At 39.8% G+C, this 18,048-nt stretch overlaps 2 protein-coding genes across 2 annotated transcripts; one reads left to right on the plus strand and one right to left on the minus strand.

Moving 5' to 3' along the window:
• Nucleotides 1-9: 9 nt before the first annotated feature.
• Nucleotides 10-7,835, minus strand: ggcx (gamma-glutamyl carboxylase). The gene is made up of 15 exons (XM_068706070.1): nt 7,427-7,835; nt 6,945-7,145; nt 6,649-6,807; nt 5,362-5,527; nt 5,182-5,260; nt 4,964-5,070; nt 4,712-4,875; nt 4,314-4,615; nt 3,783-3,914; nt 2,176-2,327; nt 1,870-2,039; nt 1,630-1,760; nt 1,394-1,541; nt 1,045-1,249; nt 10-915 (listed from the first exon to the last, which is right to left on the minus strand). Exons 1-15 carry the CDS (start codon nt 7,449-7,451, stop codon nt 756-758), a joined length of 2,301 nt encoding a protein of 766 aa, XP_068562171.1. The 5' UTR covers nt 7,452-7,835; the 3' UTR covers nt 10-755.
• Nucleotides 7,836-9,749: 1,914 nt separating this feature from the next.
• On the plus strand, nt 9,750-16,544 carry gmcl1 (germ cell-less, spermatogenesis associated). The gene is made up of 15 exons (XM_068706073.1): nt 9,750-10,072; nt 10,738-10,925; nt 11,053-11,172; nt 11,286-11,382; nt 11,523-11,620; nt 11,728-11,840; nt 11,946-12,011; nt 12,299-12,383; nt 12,481-12,571; nt 12,665-12,805; nt 13,097-13,166; nt 13,294-13,369; nt 13,447-13,592; nt 14,796-14,883; nt 14,984-16,544. Exons 2-15 carry the CDS (start codon nt 10,746-10,748, stop codon nt 15,122-15,124), a joined length of 1,512 nt encoding a protein of 503 aa, XP_068562174.1. The 5' UTR covers nt 9,750-10,072; nt 10,738-10,745; the 3' UTR covers nt 15,125-16,544.
• The last annotated feature ends 1,504 nt before the right edge of the window (nt 16,545-18,048 follow it).

Genomic DNA, 18,048 nt, shown 5'->3' on the forward strand with positions numbered 1-18,048 from the left:
AACATCAACTGAATTGACACAAGCTTTTATTAGAAAAGTCTGTCAGTTGACATGCTAACAATTGTTCTGTGTTTCAGTCAGTTTTTATCACATTAAAGGGGTTAGCATAAAAGATCAGAGAAGTATATTCCCTAAAAACAGTAAACCTCAACATATCGGTCTTTGTATTTTTGAATGTGCTTGTTATGAGTCGGACAGAATTATTGACATTCGGAGTTATCGACCAACCTGATCCTGTTTGTCAGTATGTTCACCAAGATCTGTCCCCTTAAAACTCAAAACCGTACAGTTTGTTTTCATTCAAAACAAAGGAAAATGTATAGTTTAGAGTATTTAAATTACCATCCTCCAGCAGATCATATAATGCATCGATCATATAATTTTCAATATGTTGTCAATGTATTTTTGGTCACGTCACCCAGCCATAATTGTAATTATAAAATTCTTATGCAAAAATTAAACAAAAAGGAAATGTAATCTTGAACAGCAACTCATATCTGTCAACAGTATTCTGCATCCATAACAGAAACATGTCCTTTGCATAAAGTCAGGTTCATAAAGAAATGCTATGACAAAATACTGGCTTTACATTTGGAAATAATCTAAGAGACAGAATATTTCAGAGGCATAGAAAATAAAAATAAAATCCTTTGATTTCTGTCCCAGTAACAGTCCAGTAGTAACAACACACACACATCTGTTTGGAACGTGTGATCCAGCAAGTCATCACATCATCTTTGGTCCCTACGACGGCTTTAAAGTTCTCCGTGACCAACTTCGTCTTTCAGCCGTTCGTCCTGGTTGGCTTCTGCCTGAGGTTCTTTCATGTTGGCGAAGGCAATTTCTCTTGTCAGCTGTTCCAGAGGAGGGAGACCAACCGCCAGGTTTCTCATAGCAATGGCTGTCATCAAGAATCTAAAAGAGATGGGGAGGGACTTAATAATGGGATACATTCCCAGATGAATTTAGGTTTTTTTTGTACATTTTCTGTGTAAATACAACTAAACCTGGTATGTTACTGTGTTGTTAGAAGACAGCGCTCACCCCCTCCGTATCGTGTAGTACTTCTTCACTGCAAAGCGCTCCAGTCGCTCCAGTGCACCGGCCTCCCTGCGCTTCTTCACCTCCTTCATGCGCCGTTGTCTCCTCAGGAACAGCTGCACAATCGGGTCAGTCGCATTGACCGCCGACCCTTCATAACCATCTGCAGCGATAAGAGGCTGCAGCTCAGGAGGAAGAGGCTCGGTTTCTATGGGAGGAGACACAACATTCCTGTCAGCATCCAGTGATATTTTTTTTATCATGTTTGCATTGGAGCAACGCACTGTATTTTGTCATACAATATTCCACTATTAAGTGCTCCCCTTCATAGTGTTGACTGCCTAACATTTACCTGTCCCATTGCGAACCCGCTCCTGAAGCTCATACAGCTTGGTGAAGTTCTCCTGTAGCGCCGCCTCTGTGGTGTTCACGTAGATGTACATATAACAAGATGGGTCTTCAGACACTGTGTACACCTTATGGTAAGCCCCAGCTGGTACCTACACACATACACATTATGGTAAACACTTTGAGCGTGTCCAGGTTAAACAGTTTCATGTTGATGGGGATGATAGTGTGCTGCCGTACCTTTATCTGCTCACCGGGCTGGAGAGTGTAGTTCTTCTTCTCCTCCACTATCTCAACATTCACTTTGCCCTGCAAAACACTGACGCTGGTGTTCCCCAGATCTTCACTTACAAAGTTTTCCAAGTGGAGACCTGAGAGGTAACATACTGTAAGTTAGCACAAAGGCGGCCCTTGTAGCAAACTACAAAACATAACGATACTGTTCCGTATAAATGAAAAGGACGAGAAGAGATTCGTAACCTGGGAAATCAGCGATGAAGACAATCTCAGTCTGATTGTCCAAACTGCCCTCAATCTCCTGAAACTTGGTCCTCCACGGTGAGAGGTCCACCAGTAGAGGCATCAGCCATGTGCTTGGTCGGAAAGGTGACCAATCGGCCCTCACGACGTCCACACGGGGATCAAAGATCCTTAGAGAAAAGTGCAGAGCAAGTTTAAAAACACACTCTTACTATTATTAGAATATTTTATGACATTATTAATTTGATACATCTGAATTCATTATACTGATAGCATCTTTTTCTCAAGTAAAATAATCTCTCATACCTTTGCTGGAAGCGTTCGTTGATGGACACCCAGATGTCAAAGTAGATTTCAGGATCAGAGATATTATAGCGGGGCAGGAAATGATTGAGACACGTGGCATACTGCTTCAGCATGTCTCCGTGGTCTTTCCAGCGACGGCTTTGTGTGAACACCTTCAGTACACAGACAGTGTAATTATTTCATAATTAGTAGTCGGCTAAACTGAAGTTAAGAGAAAATCTGAATCTCAAAGGACAAGTCAGGAAGTGGTATATTTAATGATACTGTTTTTTTCTTCAACATGTTTGTTATCTAACCTTTAAAGTGTTTTATCATGACAATTAACCTTACATGCTTTGCATTGTAGCTCTTGCGCATTCATACTCATCATCATGACGGTCTACGCTGCTTGATTATGAAGGCAAATCACTGTCAAAATCCGAGAGTGCAAATGAGATCCACGCGCGCGCACAAATCAAACAGCCGCGCGCGTATTTTACTTTGTCGAGCGCTTTTACATCACTCCGCTCGCGAAATTCCCTCGAAACTTTACTCTGCTCGCTCGCAGTTTTCTTTTTGACAGTAAGTGGGCGGACCCAGTCTCCGTTGTATCTCTACATCTAATTGGTTCTTGATCCTCGTCTTTGGATAGACCGGATATCACTGTGACACTGTCTGTTAGAGGTGGTTTTCAATCCACCACTAAACACTGCTCCACTACTCAGAATGTTCTACATTTGTCTGACAGGTAGAGGCATTTTCAGACTGTAGAGGCTGATGAAATACAACTTATGTTAATAGCGTTTTGAAATACAATAATTCAAAATGTGTTTCTCTTGTAAATGGAGTCAAGTTGCTCAGATTGATTTAAATTCACTCATCATTCTATTACAGACAATGTGTGTTTGACAGTCAAACCTCTTGTGACAAACAGCTCAAAGACACTCTTTGATCTTAATTGATTAAAACATGATGTGATCATATTTAATCATACTGGTGTGTTTACAGAAGAGATATAATGTAGTTGTATATAATATGAGCAACAATTTGGACCTGCTCAAGGATCTGTAGCCAAGATTAGGGACCACTGTTTGTATATTAATGTTTGCCCAACTTAAATCACTGACAAGTAATTAGTGGATGAAAAAGTATTCAGATCCTTCACTGCAGTAAACGTACTAATACTGATGAAACAATCCATTACGAGTAAATACCTGCATTCAAAACCTTAGTCAAGTATGTTATTATCAGCTAAATGTACTTTAAGTGCAGAAAGATGTACATTATTACTGCACGGGTAAATCTGAAAATCTGAGTCTGTGTCACAGTGATATCCGGTCTATCCAAAGACGAGGATTGTAACCAATTAGATGTAGAGACTGGGTCCGCCCACTTACTGTCAAAAAGAAAAACTGCAAGCGAGCGAGCAGAGTAAAGTTTCGCGAGAGGGAATTTCGCTCGTGGAGTGATGTAAAAGTGCTCGACAAAGTAAAATACGCGCACGGCTGTTTGATTTGCACTCTCGAATTTTGACAGTGATTTGCCTTCATACTTGATACACTGTTAAGATAAATTGTACTGCTCACATACTCTGTGTGTCTGACAGTGTTTTTTTCCTTGTAACTCACCCCGGGGTTCAGATATCCAGTGTCTCCAGTTTTTCCATCTTTGTAGGTGATCTTAACATGCTGATGGCTGCGGGAGTGAACCATCATGTCCCATGAATAGCCGTACAAACCGTTGGTCCAGTTGTTGTAACCCTGCAGAAAAACTAATTATTAGGATAAGTCCATATAGAAATCACTCTGTACATTTTTTCACCCTTTCACCAGTTTTTATTTAAGCTGTATATAAACCGAGACTTTAAATTCATAAAGAACCAAGAACATATGATGAGTATCTACTTCTTTGGGGCTTTCACCTTTCTGCTGACACCAGTCTGAGCTGTTGTTTGCTGCGGATCAATGACTGTTGACTCTGATTGAGCAATAATCGGCCTGGTGACTCAGAGAGGGTTTAAAAGGCTATTGCTGACAGCAAAGTATAATCTTATTAAACCGAATGTCTCTGTGTCAGAAGAACACTATGCAACCATTGGTTTGTTGGATCAAGTCAGCTCTAAAAGTCTTTTAGGAAAACGAGTGGATGGACTAATGTACCTGTGTGATGAAATGGGAGTAAGGCAGGAAGAGCTGTTCAGTTATGTAGAGAATAGTAAAAATGGCTGCCAGCTTGTGCTTTAATCTCAGTTTGGGAGCTTTGGCGACAGGCGGGGTCTCCTGGGGATCGGTGCTGGTGCTTCGGGTCGAATTGTAAACACAGGAAGTACTGGGCTGAGGGTCCGGTGAGGTGAATGGCAGGACTGACTTGAGGAATGCTGGGAAACGGGCGAAAAATCTTCTTGGCCAGTCGGTGTAGCAGAAGAGGGGACTGGTGGCCAGCATTGTGTAGGAAAACATCCCTGTTGAGGATAAGCAATAAGATAGAGGTAAAATGATGCCCCACAAATTAAAAGTATGAATGGCAACAAGAAAGATGTTTTTTAATGCAGACTCACCAATGCTGAAGAGCTGAGAGTTCATACAGTGGAAGTAGGAGACAAAGAAAAATGCATACGGTCGAGTGGCATCAAAAAACAGCAGGTAGCCGGCTGTCAGATCCAGAACAAGACCACCTCCGTGCACCACTAGCAGATTAATTAACTCCACAGGGAAAATCACTCTGAAAAACAATGTGTGAACAGCAAGATAAGAGTGGGAGTACTGAGATACAGTCAGTGATAAAAAAGTCTTTGAACAATAAAACCTACTTGAAAGGATCAAACAGCCAGTGGTGAGCCAGGTATGACATCGAGTATCCCTCCACCCAATCTGCATCCAACTTTTTGAGTCCAGCGAGGAAGTATACAATAAATATCTTTGAGGAATAAAAAACATTGGCATCATTAGACCACCTGTACCAAAGCCATGTTCATGAAGAATGTAAGAATTAACAATATTAGCTGTTAAGAGTCACTGGTGCACAAACCTGTGTCCGCAACAAGGTGTAATTCCATAGAGGCACGTGAGCATTTCTTATAGAAGGCCTCCGCAATCCATCGATTGACCTACAAATAAGACACGGGCATTAAGGTCTTCCTCTGCTCTCACATATAAACGGGCCAGAAATGCACAAGCAAACACACACTTAAATCAAACATCATCTCACCAGTATCTATTGGCATCCATAAGTGTGAGCTGAAACCCGATGAGGCCGTACAAGTACGAGTGATTGTTCCAGGCCGTTTTGTCCAGAAAGAAGATGTACCAGTACGTTGAGATGAACATGAGGCAGGAGAGACGGTAGAAACAGCCAAGCATGATGCCCAAAGCACCTTCAGTGTGAAACATAAACAGCAACTTCAGTTAACAATAAAAAACAGTTGATGTTACTATTAATTATTCTATTTTTACACATAGTCCAAAGGGAGTCCTACTCAGCCAGTAAAAATATCTGTATAACGTCTTCTGTGGACAACTGAAGAACTAAAAATAGAAAGGCTGCGTTACAAAATGAAGGTGTGGAGTTTGACAGATGTGGGTCTAACCAAAAGATGCTATATAGTATTGCATTATGGGAAATATAGGCATTCAGAGTTTGAGTGACTCATCAGGGTATTGCGGAATATCTGTTTGTTGCAAGTCCCCCAACTTCAGTTGGGGGACTTGTAATATAAAATCTGTGCAGTCTGTGTAGTGTAATATAAAATGTGCAGTGTAATATAAAATCTGCTGAAGAAATTTGGGCAAAATCCAGACGCTTGTCAAAATTAAATTAAAAAAAATGCAAATGGTTAATTAACTAATCACAAAATAAAGAATCAGTAAGAACAATTTGCATCATAATACATACAATTACATGCTTTGGACATAAACATACATGTCTATTTGTCTTATGTTGAATGTTTATTTTGTCTTTGATAATGTTTGCCCCTTTTTAAACATTTTGTGCATTATAAGGTAAATAATGAAGTTATAAGTAATGTCAAGAATTAAGTGGGTTTGATATTCCTCTCTGGTGTGAAACTAATGTTATGTAATACAGGAAGTGTCGAGATTAGGAGTAGAACATGGATTTGTCAGTATCAGTATTTATTCACTTTGGTTGTCATTGTGTTTGTTGTTGTTGTATTGCATTCTTGCTTCAGTGAATGCCACATTTACATTAGTTGTCAAAATCTTTGTCAGACTCAAACATAATCTTTCATGAGTTAGTTGGCTTGACGGGAGAATAAAAGTGAAAAACTGCAGGTCTGGTTTCATGTGCTTTCATCTTCACTGTAGACAGCCACCCCACAGAGGCTGTCTCCAATAAAACGCTTGCATCCGTTTAGACTAAAAAAAGACGGGGTCCCCTTTTCCTCACCAAGCCTCAGTAAACACTGAGGTGTGGGCATTTCAACCCGAAACCTTTTGGGACATAAGTTTCTGACATTAAATAAGGAGTGTGACCCACCAAAGAACATCACCACATACACCAGATACATCCAATCCAGCGGCAGCGGCTGCAAGACATTGAAGAGGGGAAAGCGGCACACAGGGGCACCATCCATGTACTTAAAGTCCAGGTGACTGAGGCCACGTTCCTGCGTGATGTCGATAACCATCAGCAGACCTGCATGAAAGACACACAGTGAAGTTGGAAGGGCACACGTGTTTTAAAAGCTCCTATAGGAGCTATTCCAACCCTGTTACAAACACCCCTTAAACCCAGCAGGCAGTCTGGTCTGAGTAAATGATATCTTAATTTACCAAACAAGCAACGGAAGATGCCAAGGGATGCAGGGTCAGTGGGGCGGTTCAGGAGGGTCACCAGGCTGTACCAGGAGGTCAGGTCCTCCTTCCTGAACCCAAAGATCTTCTCCATCTTGCTTTTGGTCTGTGGTGTATCGTTTTTTGGAGCTGTGTCCTTCTTTGCAATCTGCTCCTCTCCATCACTGCTCACAAGAGCACCTAGAGGTTTAACAGGCCCATGAACGAGATACAATGTAATATGTTGTTTTACGACAGAGCAAGATATTGTGTAGAGAACACTTTGTCAACGAAATTATTGTGCATTTATTTACAAACCATGAAAATCCTTGCAGGATTTACAAAACATTCAGCTCTTATACATCAAGCCCGACTATGTTTAGATTACAGCGTCTCCTTGGTTAAATATTGGTCGAACTGGTTATTACATTGGCTAAACACCACACCGACACACTTGACTGTCACTGCTAACAAAACCTCACCTGCAGTCGCGTCTCTCGCCTCCATGCTACGAAGTGTTCAGAGATAAACGGATTTTGATCGGGGACATGGGTTTTAAAATAGCCCTGTCTCCCTGCCCCAGGTGGACGTTTACTGCACACGTCTATGAAAGGGACAAAGTTACGTGTCACAGTCCCACACACACACTGACGAGACAGGGCAGGGAGGGAGAGGAGGGAGAGGAGGTGGATGTTTCGGGAGGGATTGGAATGTTGTGAAAGAGGTGCTCGTCGTTGATTGGCTGATTCTTCCAATAAACACGCCCACTAAGAAGCACAACATAACGTCATATCCGGCGCCCACTTCACCACACCTCCATACTAAAATTATAATGAAAACAAATGAGTAAAAAAAAAATATGAGGAAAAAAACCCAATAAATATACATTAAATTAAAAAAAAATTAAAAACTTGAAAAAATGTGAATGATCGTTAATAATCAATATGTGTCTGTTGTATAGTATGTGTAATTTATGTATGAATCAGGTATATTTACATATTTTGTGCCATATTTCCTCCCTTTTAATCTTCCTTTCCTCTGAAAAGAAATAAAGAAAATAATACATATCTTTAAATTGAAAAATTACCTTAGAACTGCATGGGCAAGGCTGGAGGTGTCTTGAAAACCCTCGTCAGCATGTCACACTGTCACCATCTGTGCTCTTTGCTACACACTGTTTTTTCAAAATCACAATTCACCACACATATACATCTTGTGACTGTTCTGATGACTTTCCTGCAGTAATTCAAGCTCCTGTCGTGACTACAATACCACGGGATACCACTGGAGGGCAGTCATGTATTGTATATTCATATCTTTTTGTCAGCGTTTTGTTTGTTGACCCAGAGAAAAAATGAGGGATTTAATCTCCGGATTTTAGTAAGAGGCCAGTCACATTATTGAAGACAGGTGGCAATGTCAGAGCTGTCGATGTTAAATGCTGTTTACTGTGCAGCTAAGAGAGAGAGAGAGAGAGAGAGAGAGAGAGAGAGAGAGAGAGAGAGAGAGAGAGAGAGAGAGAGAGAGAGAGAGAGAGGGCAACCCTCTTCCATGCATCGTTTTGAATTAAACATATGAGATACCCTTTTGTAAAACAACTAAGGTGTGTCTATTCACAGAAGAAAGAAGAAATGTACTGAACTACAATACTACAACACCAGATAACATTTATTTCTGCAGGGGGATGGGAAAGGGATCTCTGCTGAATCTCAATACTCCATAGAAGCTGGTGGTATGTTTTGGCCATTGCAGATGGTTGTAGACTAAACACTTCATGCAACTCAGGGATTAGTTTAGCCTCCATTCAGTGTGGTCTTGGTCTACCTGAGTCGGTTATTCAGATGTGAGAGTGTGAGAGGTTTTGAAGTGGTCTGAATGTTCAAAACAAGAAAGACCGTTGTGCACTGGTTGCCTTGGATGCATTAACTATCTCATGCAATACATAATGTGGATGTACATAATAAATCTTTTCAACATCACTAGTAAGCTTGTTGTTTCAGGTGTTTTCATTAAGTCTATGTAATTTGGCACCAATTATAGGGAAAACAGAAACAAAGCTCAGCTTAGTTAGGATTTAGTTAGTTGTGTTCAGTTTATCAGTTTAGCTTCCAGAAAAACAATATGCTTCTTCATTTAAGACCAGGTAAATAATCATTATTCGTTAGTTGTTGGAAACATTCTTTACCTTTTCTTTACTTCTGTCTTTTTCTTTATGCATAAATCTTGCAAAGGAGATTTTGGTCTCAATGAAAAAACCTGATTAAATGTAAATATATTTATATACACTAAATATACATTAAATTACATAGCTATTTCCAATTGAATTCCTATATTAAAATTGAATGTATTAGTTATAGATTATTTGTGTTATGTATGCTCAAATTAAGGCTGTGTTTAGCCAACAGAAATCATAAGTTGACTCTCTCATTACATGAAATTGATCATGCTTGGTTGTCATATTTTCACACAAAAATAAATGGTGACTGTTCCACCCTTCCTGCTTTCAGTATTTATTTAAACATTTCTTAAAGTTATCTTATTAAATAAATCGACAAACAAACAAACAAAGAAAATGTAATTTAATAGCCCAAATACATGTTTTTTTCTTCACACAAATTATTAAATTATAATTTTCCTCTCAAAATATTTAGACACAAATAAACAAACACGTACTGATATTTGACAGACATTTCCAGGTTTATGTAATCCCTCCGTCTGACGGCAAGTGGCGTCTTTGAGAGAGAGCAGCCGTTTGTGTCCTAGAACGCTACAGTGAACTAGTGAGAGAAGAAGAGTATCAAAAAGCAGCCACAGCCTATTAGGTCAGTAGCACAACATCTCCTGCCTCTGTATCTATATTTGCGATAATCTAGAAACATGTAACTGGAACCCAAGAGGGTTTTGCGGTCTGGAGGCTTGTGTGGAACAGAAGCTTGTCAGAAGCATCACTGTTATTGTTTTCAGACCTGTTTTCGTGTGAGAATTCGTAGCTAAGCTAGCTCTTAGGTTAGCTCCTCTTCAACTAGCTAGCTCTTCGTCTGGCAGACTGTCTGACCTGAGATAATCGGTGTTTACCGTCCAAATTAACCCCACACCTCTCCCTCCGTTTGTCCGGTGCTAAGCATCAGGTAAGTTAGCTCATGTTGTTGTTTTTGTTAAATATACTGTGCATCTGGTTTCCATATGCTGCAGGAGGGAGCCTTGGTAAAGGTACAAGTGTACCTTTGCTAATGATACTATATAAAGTACAAGTAAATCTCTATACCATGTGGGTAAAAGATGTGTTTCAATGCCATTTGCACATTTTTGAGAAATAGTCAAAATGTGGAATTAAAGTTAATACAAGTTAATACAAATGCATTGTTATATTGTAATGCAGTCTTCAGGAAAAGTGAATGTGCTCAAAATTAATTGTCAATCCTCTATCAACAGATAATAAGCAACTATTTTAATAATCAATCACGTCAAGTCATTTATCAATTAAAAAATTACAAATGTTTGCTTGTTTCAGCTTCATAAATCCATGGATTTGCAGCTTTTTTCAGCTTTTGTGTTTTCTTTATTGTCTGACATTTTAGTTGTTAGTTGAAACCCTCTAGAAAAGTAACATAAAACTCCAACACAAGCACAAAACACAAGCTTTATCACAATACTGCAAAGGCCAAAGTCCCTAACAGTATCTGCTCTAATGATTTTAATATTCTATGCAGATCTGTTGCAATGTCAAGATACAGGACAGCAGACTTGTTATGTTTTTTAAAGATTGTTTTGTTTGTGTTACGTCTCTTTGGAGGTGTAGAGATGGGAAGTCTGAGCAGTAGGTTCCAGTCCCCCTCTCAGGGACCAGAGGAGGCTGCAGAGGGCACGAGTACCAGCCACAAGCATGGATGTGAGTGTAAGAAGAGGAAACGAAATGCCCAGTGTGACTGTGACAGTGAGCAAGAGGAGGACGATGCCATACTAGATGCACCTCGCAGGCAAGTCTGGTTAAAAAAAATAAAAAATCAATTCAGTGTCAAATATCTTTTAAGATATCAACATTTTGTCTTACATTTGTTTTTGTCTCTTCTCTGTTGTTTGTTTGTGTTTTCCAAACTTGAGCAGGAAGAAATTGAAAAGCACGTCACGATACATTTATCAGACTTTGTTCCTGAATGGAGAAAACAGCGACATTCGCATCTGTGCTCTGGGACAGGAGTGGAACCTCCACAAAGTGTACTTGTGCCAGGTAAAACAGCAAACAGACAATCGGCCATATATCCTTTTATGTTAGTTATATTTGCCTGTCCTTTAATATAGTTTCTTCTTCTTGTTTCTCTCCCTCCTAATTGCATTGTGTAGTCTGGGTATTTCTCCAGCATGTTCAGCGGCTCTTGGAAAGAGTCCAACATGATGGAGATCAACTTGGAGATCCCTGACCAGAACATCGACACTGAAGGTGAGACGACCACAGAAAGCAGCAGTTGACTGTGTTTGTTTGTTTATGTGTTTTACTGATATAACTTTACTGTTGTGTGTGTGTGTGTGTGTGTGTGTGTGTGTGTGTGTGTGTGTGTGTGTGTGTGTGTGTGTGTGTAGCTCTGCAGGTCGTATTTGGATCCCTTTACCGGGATGATGTCCTGATCAAGCCCAGCAGAGTTGTCAGTATTCTTGCAGCTGCTTGTATGCTGCAGCTGGTCAGTACATTTAATTAACACAGCTATTGTGTCATATATTAAATTACCATCTTTATTTTTGTAAATGCACTCAGTAACTAATCAAATCCCTTTTTTGTTGTCTACAGGATGGCTTGATCCAGCAGTGTGGAGAGACCATGAAGGAAAACATTAGTGCGAAGACCGTGTGTGGCTACTACGCTTGTGCCAGCATCTATGGCTTGGATTTAGTCATGAAAAAGTGAGATTTTATTATTTGGAATCACAGTAATTAAAGGGTAAAACAGTATCTTATACTGTGTACTCACTTCACACTGTACATGTGTTTGTGCATCTCTTTCTGCAGGTGTCTTGAGTGGCTTCTGAACAACCTGATGACCCATCAAAATGTCGACCTGATGAAAGAACTTGGGTGTGTGTGTGCGCTCGGCTCACAGTTCTGTAGTTTTTACATCATCTTCTAGCCTATGTCCCTTCATTAGGTACCTTTTGTATCTGTTCTGATACTGAATGTATCACATCTAATTTCATATCGGCATAAACCTCATGATTAAACTGTGTAGCTCAAATAGCTTTAGTGATGTGACCTATTCAATAAGGAAAATCAGATGGCTGTGTTTAGTAATTATGTTTCAAATCATGGTGTAAAAATGTTGTCTCTGATCAAACTCACCATTTGTCTCTGCCCTGCATTTACAGGGGAGAGGTGATGGAGCAGCTCATCCAGTCCTCGGACCTGTTTGTCATGCAGGTGGAGATGGATGTATACACGGCTTTGAAAAAGGTACATGGAAATATATATTTTTGTATTACTCCCAGTGACACGTGTCTGTAGCATCAGACCTGTTTCTAAGAGCTCTCTTTGCCATTTCTCTCTGCAGTGGATGTTTCTGCAGCTCAATCCTTCATGGGACGGCCCGATCAAACAGCTTCTGGCAGACGCTGACGCCTGGCTTTGCAAACGCAGGACAGGTAGAGTAAGGCCACATGTTTCATATGTAATATTTTTCATTAGTAGCCACACGCAGATGTTTCACTCTGTTTCCGATTGACTTTGTTCTACAGACCTGTGTGAGAAAGAGCCCTTCTTGAACACGGAGGAGGGCGAACATTTTCGTTCAGTGTTCAGATACGTTCGTCTCCAGTACATCATCAACGATCTCGCATCTGCACGCATCCTGGAGAGAGACAATATTTTGCCCCCTGGTAAGAAGTCTGACTCGAGTTCATCATGAATGTGTTTCTTCTTTGCTCTGGAAAAATAGATCTTTAATTTTAACTGACCAGTCTAGGAAAAATAAGCCCAATTATGTACATCAGTGCTCTATTTCTACTTTTGTTCTTAATTCAGTTGCTTAAGTTGTTGTTAGTGGTTTAAAGAATCAGGCTTAACGTGTAGACGAATTGTAAAGCAGATTTACCGTCGTTCATCCTCACATTTACATCTCTAGGAATTGTGTTTATCCGCTGTTAATATTTTCTTATTTCTTATTCCAGATTGGTTAACGTCGGTGTACAAAAACCAGTGGTTCGCCATGCTCCGGACAGAATTTGACAACGATAATGGGTGAGAACCTGAGACTGAACAATTGTAACATCAGTGGACTATTTAATTTCACCTGTATTTTTTACCAGCATCTTATTTACAAGTACAAAAACTGTACACAGAATATGATTTTAATGTCTGTCATAAGTCCCCAGGAAGCTAACAAAGATGAGTTTGAGCTGAGCAGTATGAGGTGCGGAAGAAAACTGACTAAAGATGGAGACGTAAGTCAGTCTCACTTCTACAACAACTTTTGCTCCTGTACAATGTATTGTTTTAACATATGTTTTCCTCTCCTCAGTACTGCTGGCGGTGGACAGGCTTTAACTTTGGCTTTGACCTGCTGGTGACCTACACAAACCGTTTCATCGTCTTCAAAAGAAATACGCTGAGTCAGCCATGTGGGGGCGCTGTCAGTCTGCAACCTCGAAGGCATCTGGCATTCAGGTGTGTAGCGCAGCCAACCTTTGAATATTTATCTAAGTGATACGTACAGCTGGGTCTGTATCCTAGAGTTAATAAGAAAACTAAGATAACAGTTGCAGGTATAATATGGAAAACTATAGTCTCAAACAAAACAAATATTTAGTGATTTAGCATTTGTTAAACTGTAGTTCAACTGCAACAAAATTGAGATCCTTTTCCTAATTTCATGTGTACATCTGAATTTGAAATGATGAGTAGTTGTTAAGTTCTGTGATGATTAAGTAATAATCATTTGTAAATAGTATTGTAATTATTAACTCATTATAGTGCTGAAATTACAATAGAAGGTATGTTATCTCTTTTAGACCACAGCCACATTTGTAAAGCTGAGCTTGTTTGATTGTTGTAAATAACAGTCGTGTATTTTAACTAGGTGTTTGTTAAAAGGAATAGTTGACATTTTGCAAAACATTTACTTTCTTCCTGACAGTTAGATTTTATCCTTGGACATAGTGATGCACCGATTGCAATTTTCTTGGGTGATTGTGATTTCTGATTCTTTTTAAAGTCTTTAAAGTTTTAAAGTTTTTTGCAGATTCCAATTTTAATAATATTACTACAATTGACAGCAAGGCTCCGGACTAAGTTTTTTCACCACTGTCCCTAAAAATAATTTCAACCGTTCCAAAGTTGGTGTAAACAGTCAAAAATTCAAAATGTCATAATTTTACTTTGTTATTGTCATTTATGGCATTTTGTTTGCATAAAAACACACAATTCAAACAATTAGGAAATAAATAAAAAAAATTGTTTAATACTTGCTTTGATTAAAAAGAATCTTGGTTAGTAGTTTTAATTGCATATTATAAGCTGCTTAGAGCAGTTAGTCAGTTAAACAGGTCATAATTTCCTCTCTAATATCTATATTACATTATGTTGCAGTGAAAAACATTTTTAAACAACTGTATTTATTAAAGTGTGATTACTCTGAGCAGCATGCATGAGAATAAATTCTAAATTATTATATTACAATATAATATTAGCTTCATATTTACCTTACAGATATGTGAATGATGTAAATTTTCTTATCTTAAGTCTCTGCAAGAAAACAAATGAGCATGTTTCAAATTTTCAAATCATTCCTTTTTAAAACAATGTGTATGTATCCGCAGCTTTAATCTTGAAATGTCTCTAACCTTCCTTTGACCATCTTTACGTGTTCAGGTTACGTCTTGCCTCCTTTGATAGTCGAGGTAAGTTGGTCTGCAGTCGCTCAACGGGTTACCAGCTTCTCACCCTTGAGAAAGACCAGGTCAGTTAACCTGTAGACGGCTCAATTGTCTTGTCATTCATTACCTTATATAAGATGCTGTTTTTCCACTTGCTTAATATTCTTCCCTTCAATGACTCAGGAGTATGTGGTGATGAACCTGGACAGCCGGTTGTTGACATTCCCCCTCTACGTGTGCTGTAACTTCCTGTATACATCACCTCACTTGGACCACCGTCCAGATTCTTCAGAACAAGAGAGCACTGCTCGCTGCGTGTCTTGATGCCTGTTCAGCAGCCGTTAACTGCTACTGTTACTCTTGTCATGCCGAGACACTGACACAAGCTTGTGCGTACAATCCATCACCACATTTAACATCATTCTGACATTGGACATACCATCTGCATGCTATGTAACACAGTGAGATGTTTAAGGGGAAATGTTTTGGACATTGAGAGTAAGCTGCGCATACATGGGGTTTAAAGTGTAACAGAGACAGTGGCCTGGAGAGATTAGGACACTTTTGTCTTCAGAGCAACTTCAAACTTTGGACCTCTGCAATGAACTCTCTGCACTGGGATGTTGGACAAGTTCTCAAGATGGAAAAAATAAAAACTCACTTATATAAATATATTATCACCTTCATGGGAACATCATCAGAGAGCTGCTCTGTTGGGTGAAATTGGACCTTTCATGACTTGTATGGGAAGATTCAAGTCTGTTGCTCATTCTGACCATATGTAAGATGTAGTCAGAGGTGTGCTACATTCAACAGACATCCACTTTGTTATTGTGAAAAACTGAAAGATGCAGTAAAGGCAGGAGTTTTAGCCAGTGTCCATCACTCTTTAACCCTTGGAAGTCCATCTCAACTCACTCTTAAGTTGGACATGTATGTGTGCTATTCTACACAAGCTTCTGTAAATGCTTTAGGATTTGAAAGTCCACCACCTCTTTTGTAAATTGGAGAAAAAAACATCCCCTCTTCCTTGTTATACCCAGTATGAAGTACTTTGTAAATAACATGTACTGCAATATTCAAGTTATAAAACAGCATTGCATTCAAGTGCTTAAAGTAATGTTACAAAGCCCAGGTAACCATGCTGATGTTACATACCTCTATGTAAACCTACATCGTGAAATCAAAAATCCAGGTTAAATCTTTTTTTTTCATGAGACATAAGCCTTCAGGAGTTTTTGTGCGTTATCCTCATTTACACAGTTTACGCTTGGCTGTCCGTTCATGGACACCAGCTTTCTGATATTCACAGCATAATATTGACAGACTTCAGATTTTGAGAATCTCTGTATTGTTTACCAGCTAGATCGTCAAATGTCCATTTACTGCTGTTACCAGAGTCCACTGCCTCTCTTTTGCAGTTCGGTTTTACACATCGCCACATGAAACACCTTTGCAGTTTTGTTGTTTTACACTTCCGTATTAATGATTAGGTCACTATTTGTTTGGCAGTTTTGGAAATCTGTAACCTCATGCTGTTTTTCAAACCTGTAAAGTAGACATGTACTGATAACTAACTCTAGTCAGTAAGACTCACCTGTATATCTGTAACTGTTACAAAGTTTTAAGGTGTTTTTATTTATTATTTTTACTTCATTTGTATGGATTTATTTTTTGCAAAAGAAAATATAATTCTAAACAGCCAATAAAACTGCCCATTCAGGTAGGCTGTGGTGCTATCACATTATCCTGTCTCTTTTTCCAACATACGTCTTTTCTACAGCTGCCGTTATTAATGTATTTATGTTTCTTTAGATATAACAAAAGTTCTTGCTTGGTTTATTACTTGGTGACTTTCACTAGGACATACTTATGGCGACATAATAGAAATTATTTCGTAACTATGCACCATTTCCTCTAAAATCTAATCTGAAGTTAGACAAATTGTCTCATGAATGTGATTTGAAGTTAGCTCATGCATGCGATTTTGAAGGGCTTTAATTTTGAAATGCTAGATCAGAATGTCCTGGTTCTCTCTGAGTGAAACCTTGAGATGGTCTGCTATTAACCTGAGGTGAAATGATTTTGTAACTATGCCCCATTTCCTCTAAAATGTTATCTGAAGTAAGACAAATTGTCTCATGCATGCGATTTTGAAAGGCTTTAATTTGTAAATGCTACATCAGAATGTCCTGGTTCTCTCTGAGTGACACTTTGAGGTGGTCTGCTATTAACCTGAGGTGAAATAATTTTGTAACTATGCACCATTTCCTCAAGACAAATTGTCTCATGAATGTGATTTGAAGTTAGCTAATGCATGCGATTTTGAAGGGTGACACCTTGAGGTGGTCTGCTATTAACCTGAGGCGAATTACACTGGTTGCCCATTTCATAGTTCCTCTCTGCTGGGGGCAGCCTCTTGCAGAAGAAAGCACACGGGTTCACCGCGTTATCCTTGGGGGAGCGCTGCGAGAGAACCCCTTCTACCCCCACTTCGGAGGCATCGACCTCAACGATGAACTGGAGTTCGGGGTCGGGCAAGGATGGGGTGCAGAGGCAAATCGCCTCTTGAGGGCCTGGAATGCTTCCCCTGCTTGAGGGTTCCACAGGAACCTGGTCCCTGGAGAGGTGAGGGCATGGAGAGGGGCAGCAGAACTGTAGTTTCTAATAAAACCTCTATAAAAGTTAGTGGAACCCAGAAATATTTGTAGTTGCTTTCAGTCCGATGGGACCGGCCAGTCAGTGACAGCACTAACCTTGGCACCATCCATCTGGATGTTTCCTGGTGACACGATGAAGCCCAGGAAGAGGACGGAGCGTTGGTGGAACTCACACTTCTCCACCTTGACAAACAGCTGATTCTCCAGCAGCCACTGCAGAACCCTCCGGACATGCTGCTCATGTTCCTTCTCGCTTTTGGAAAAAATCAAGATGTCATCCAGGTAAACAAACAAGTATATTCAACATGTCCCTTAGAACATCATTGACTACAGCTGGAGCGTTAGTGAGACCAAATGGCATAACCAGGTACTCATTTCTCAGATCGAGCTTAGTGAAGATGGAGGCCCCCTGCAACAGCTCAAAAGCAGAGGAAATTAGTGGGAGGGGATATCTGTTCTTAACGGTGATGTCGTTGAGGCCACTGTAGTCGATGCAGGGACGTAGTGTCTTGTCCTTTTTTCCCACAAAGAAGAAACCAGCTGATGCTGGGGAAGAGGAGGGACGAATGATACCAGAGTCCAGGGAGT

This window comes from Cebidichthys violaceus, unplaced genomic scaffold, assembly GCF_023349555.1.
Source record: "Cebidichthys violaceus isolate CVI_PGR_0920_01 unplaced genomic scaffold, fCebVio1.0.p SCAF_12, whole genome shotgun sequence".
Taxonomy (NCBI): domain Eukaryota; kingdom Metazoa; phylum Chordata; class Actinopteri; order Perciformes; family Stichaeidae; genus Cebidichthys; species Cebidichthys violaceus.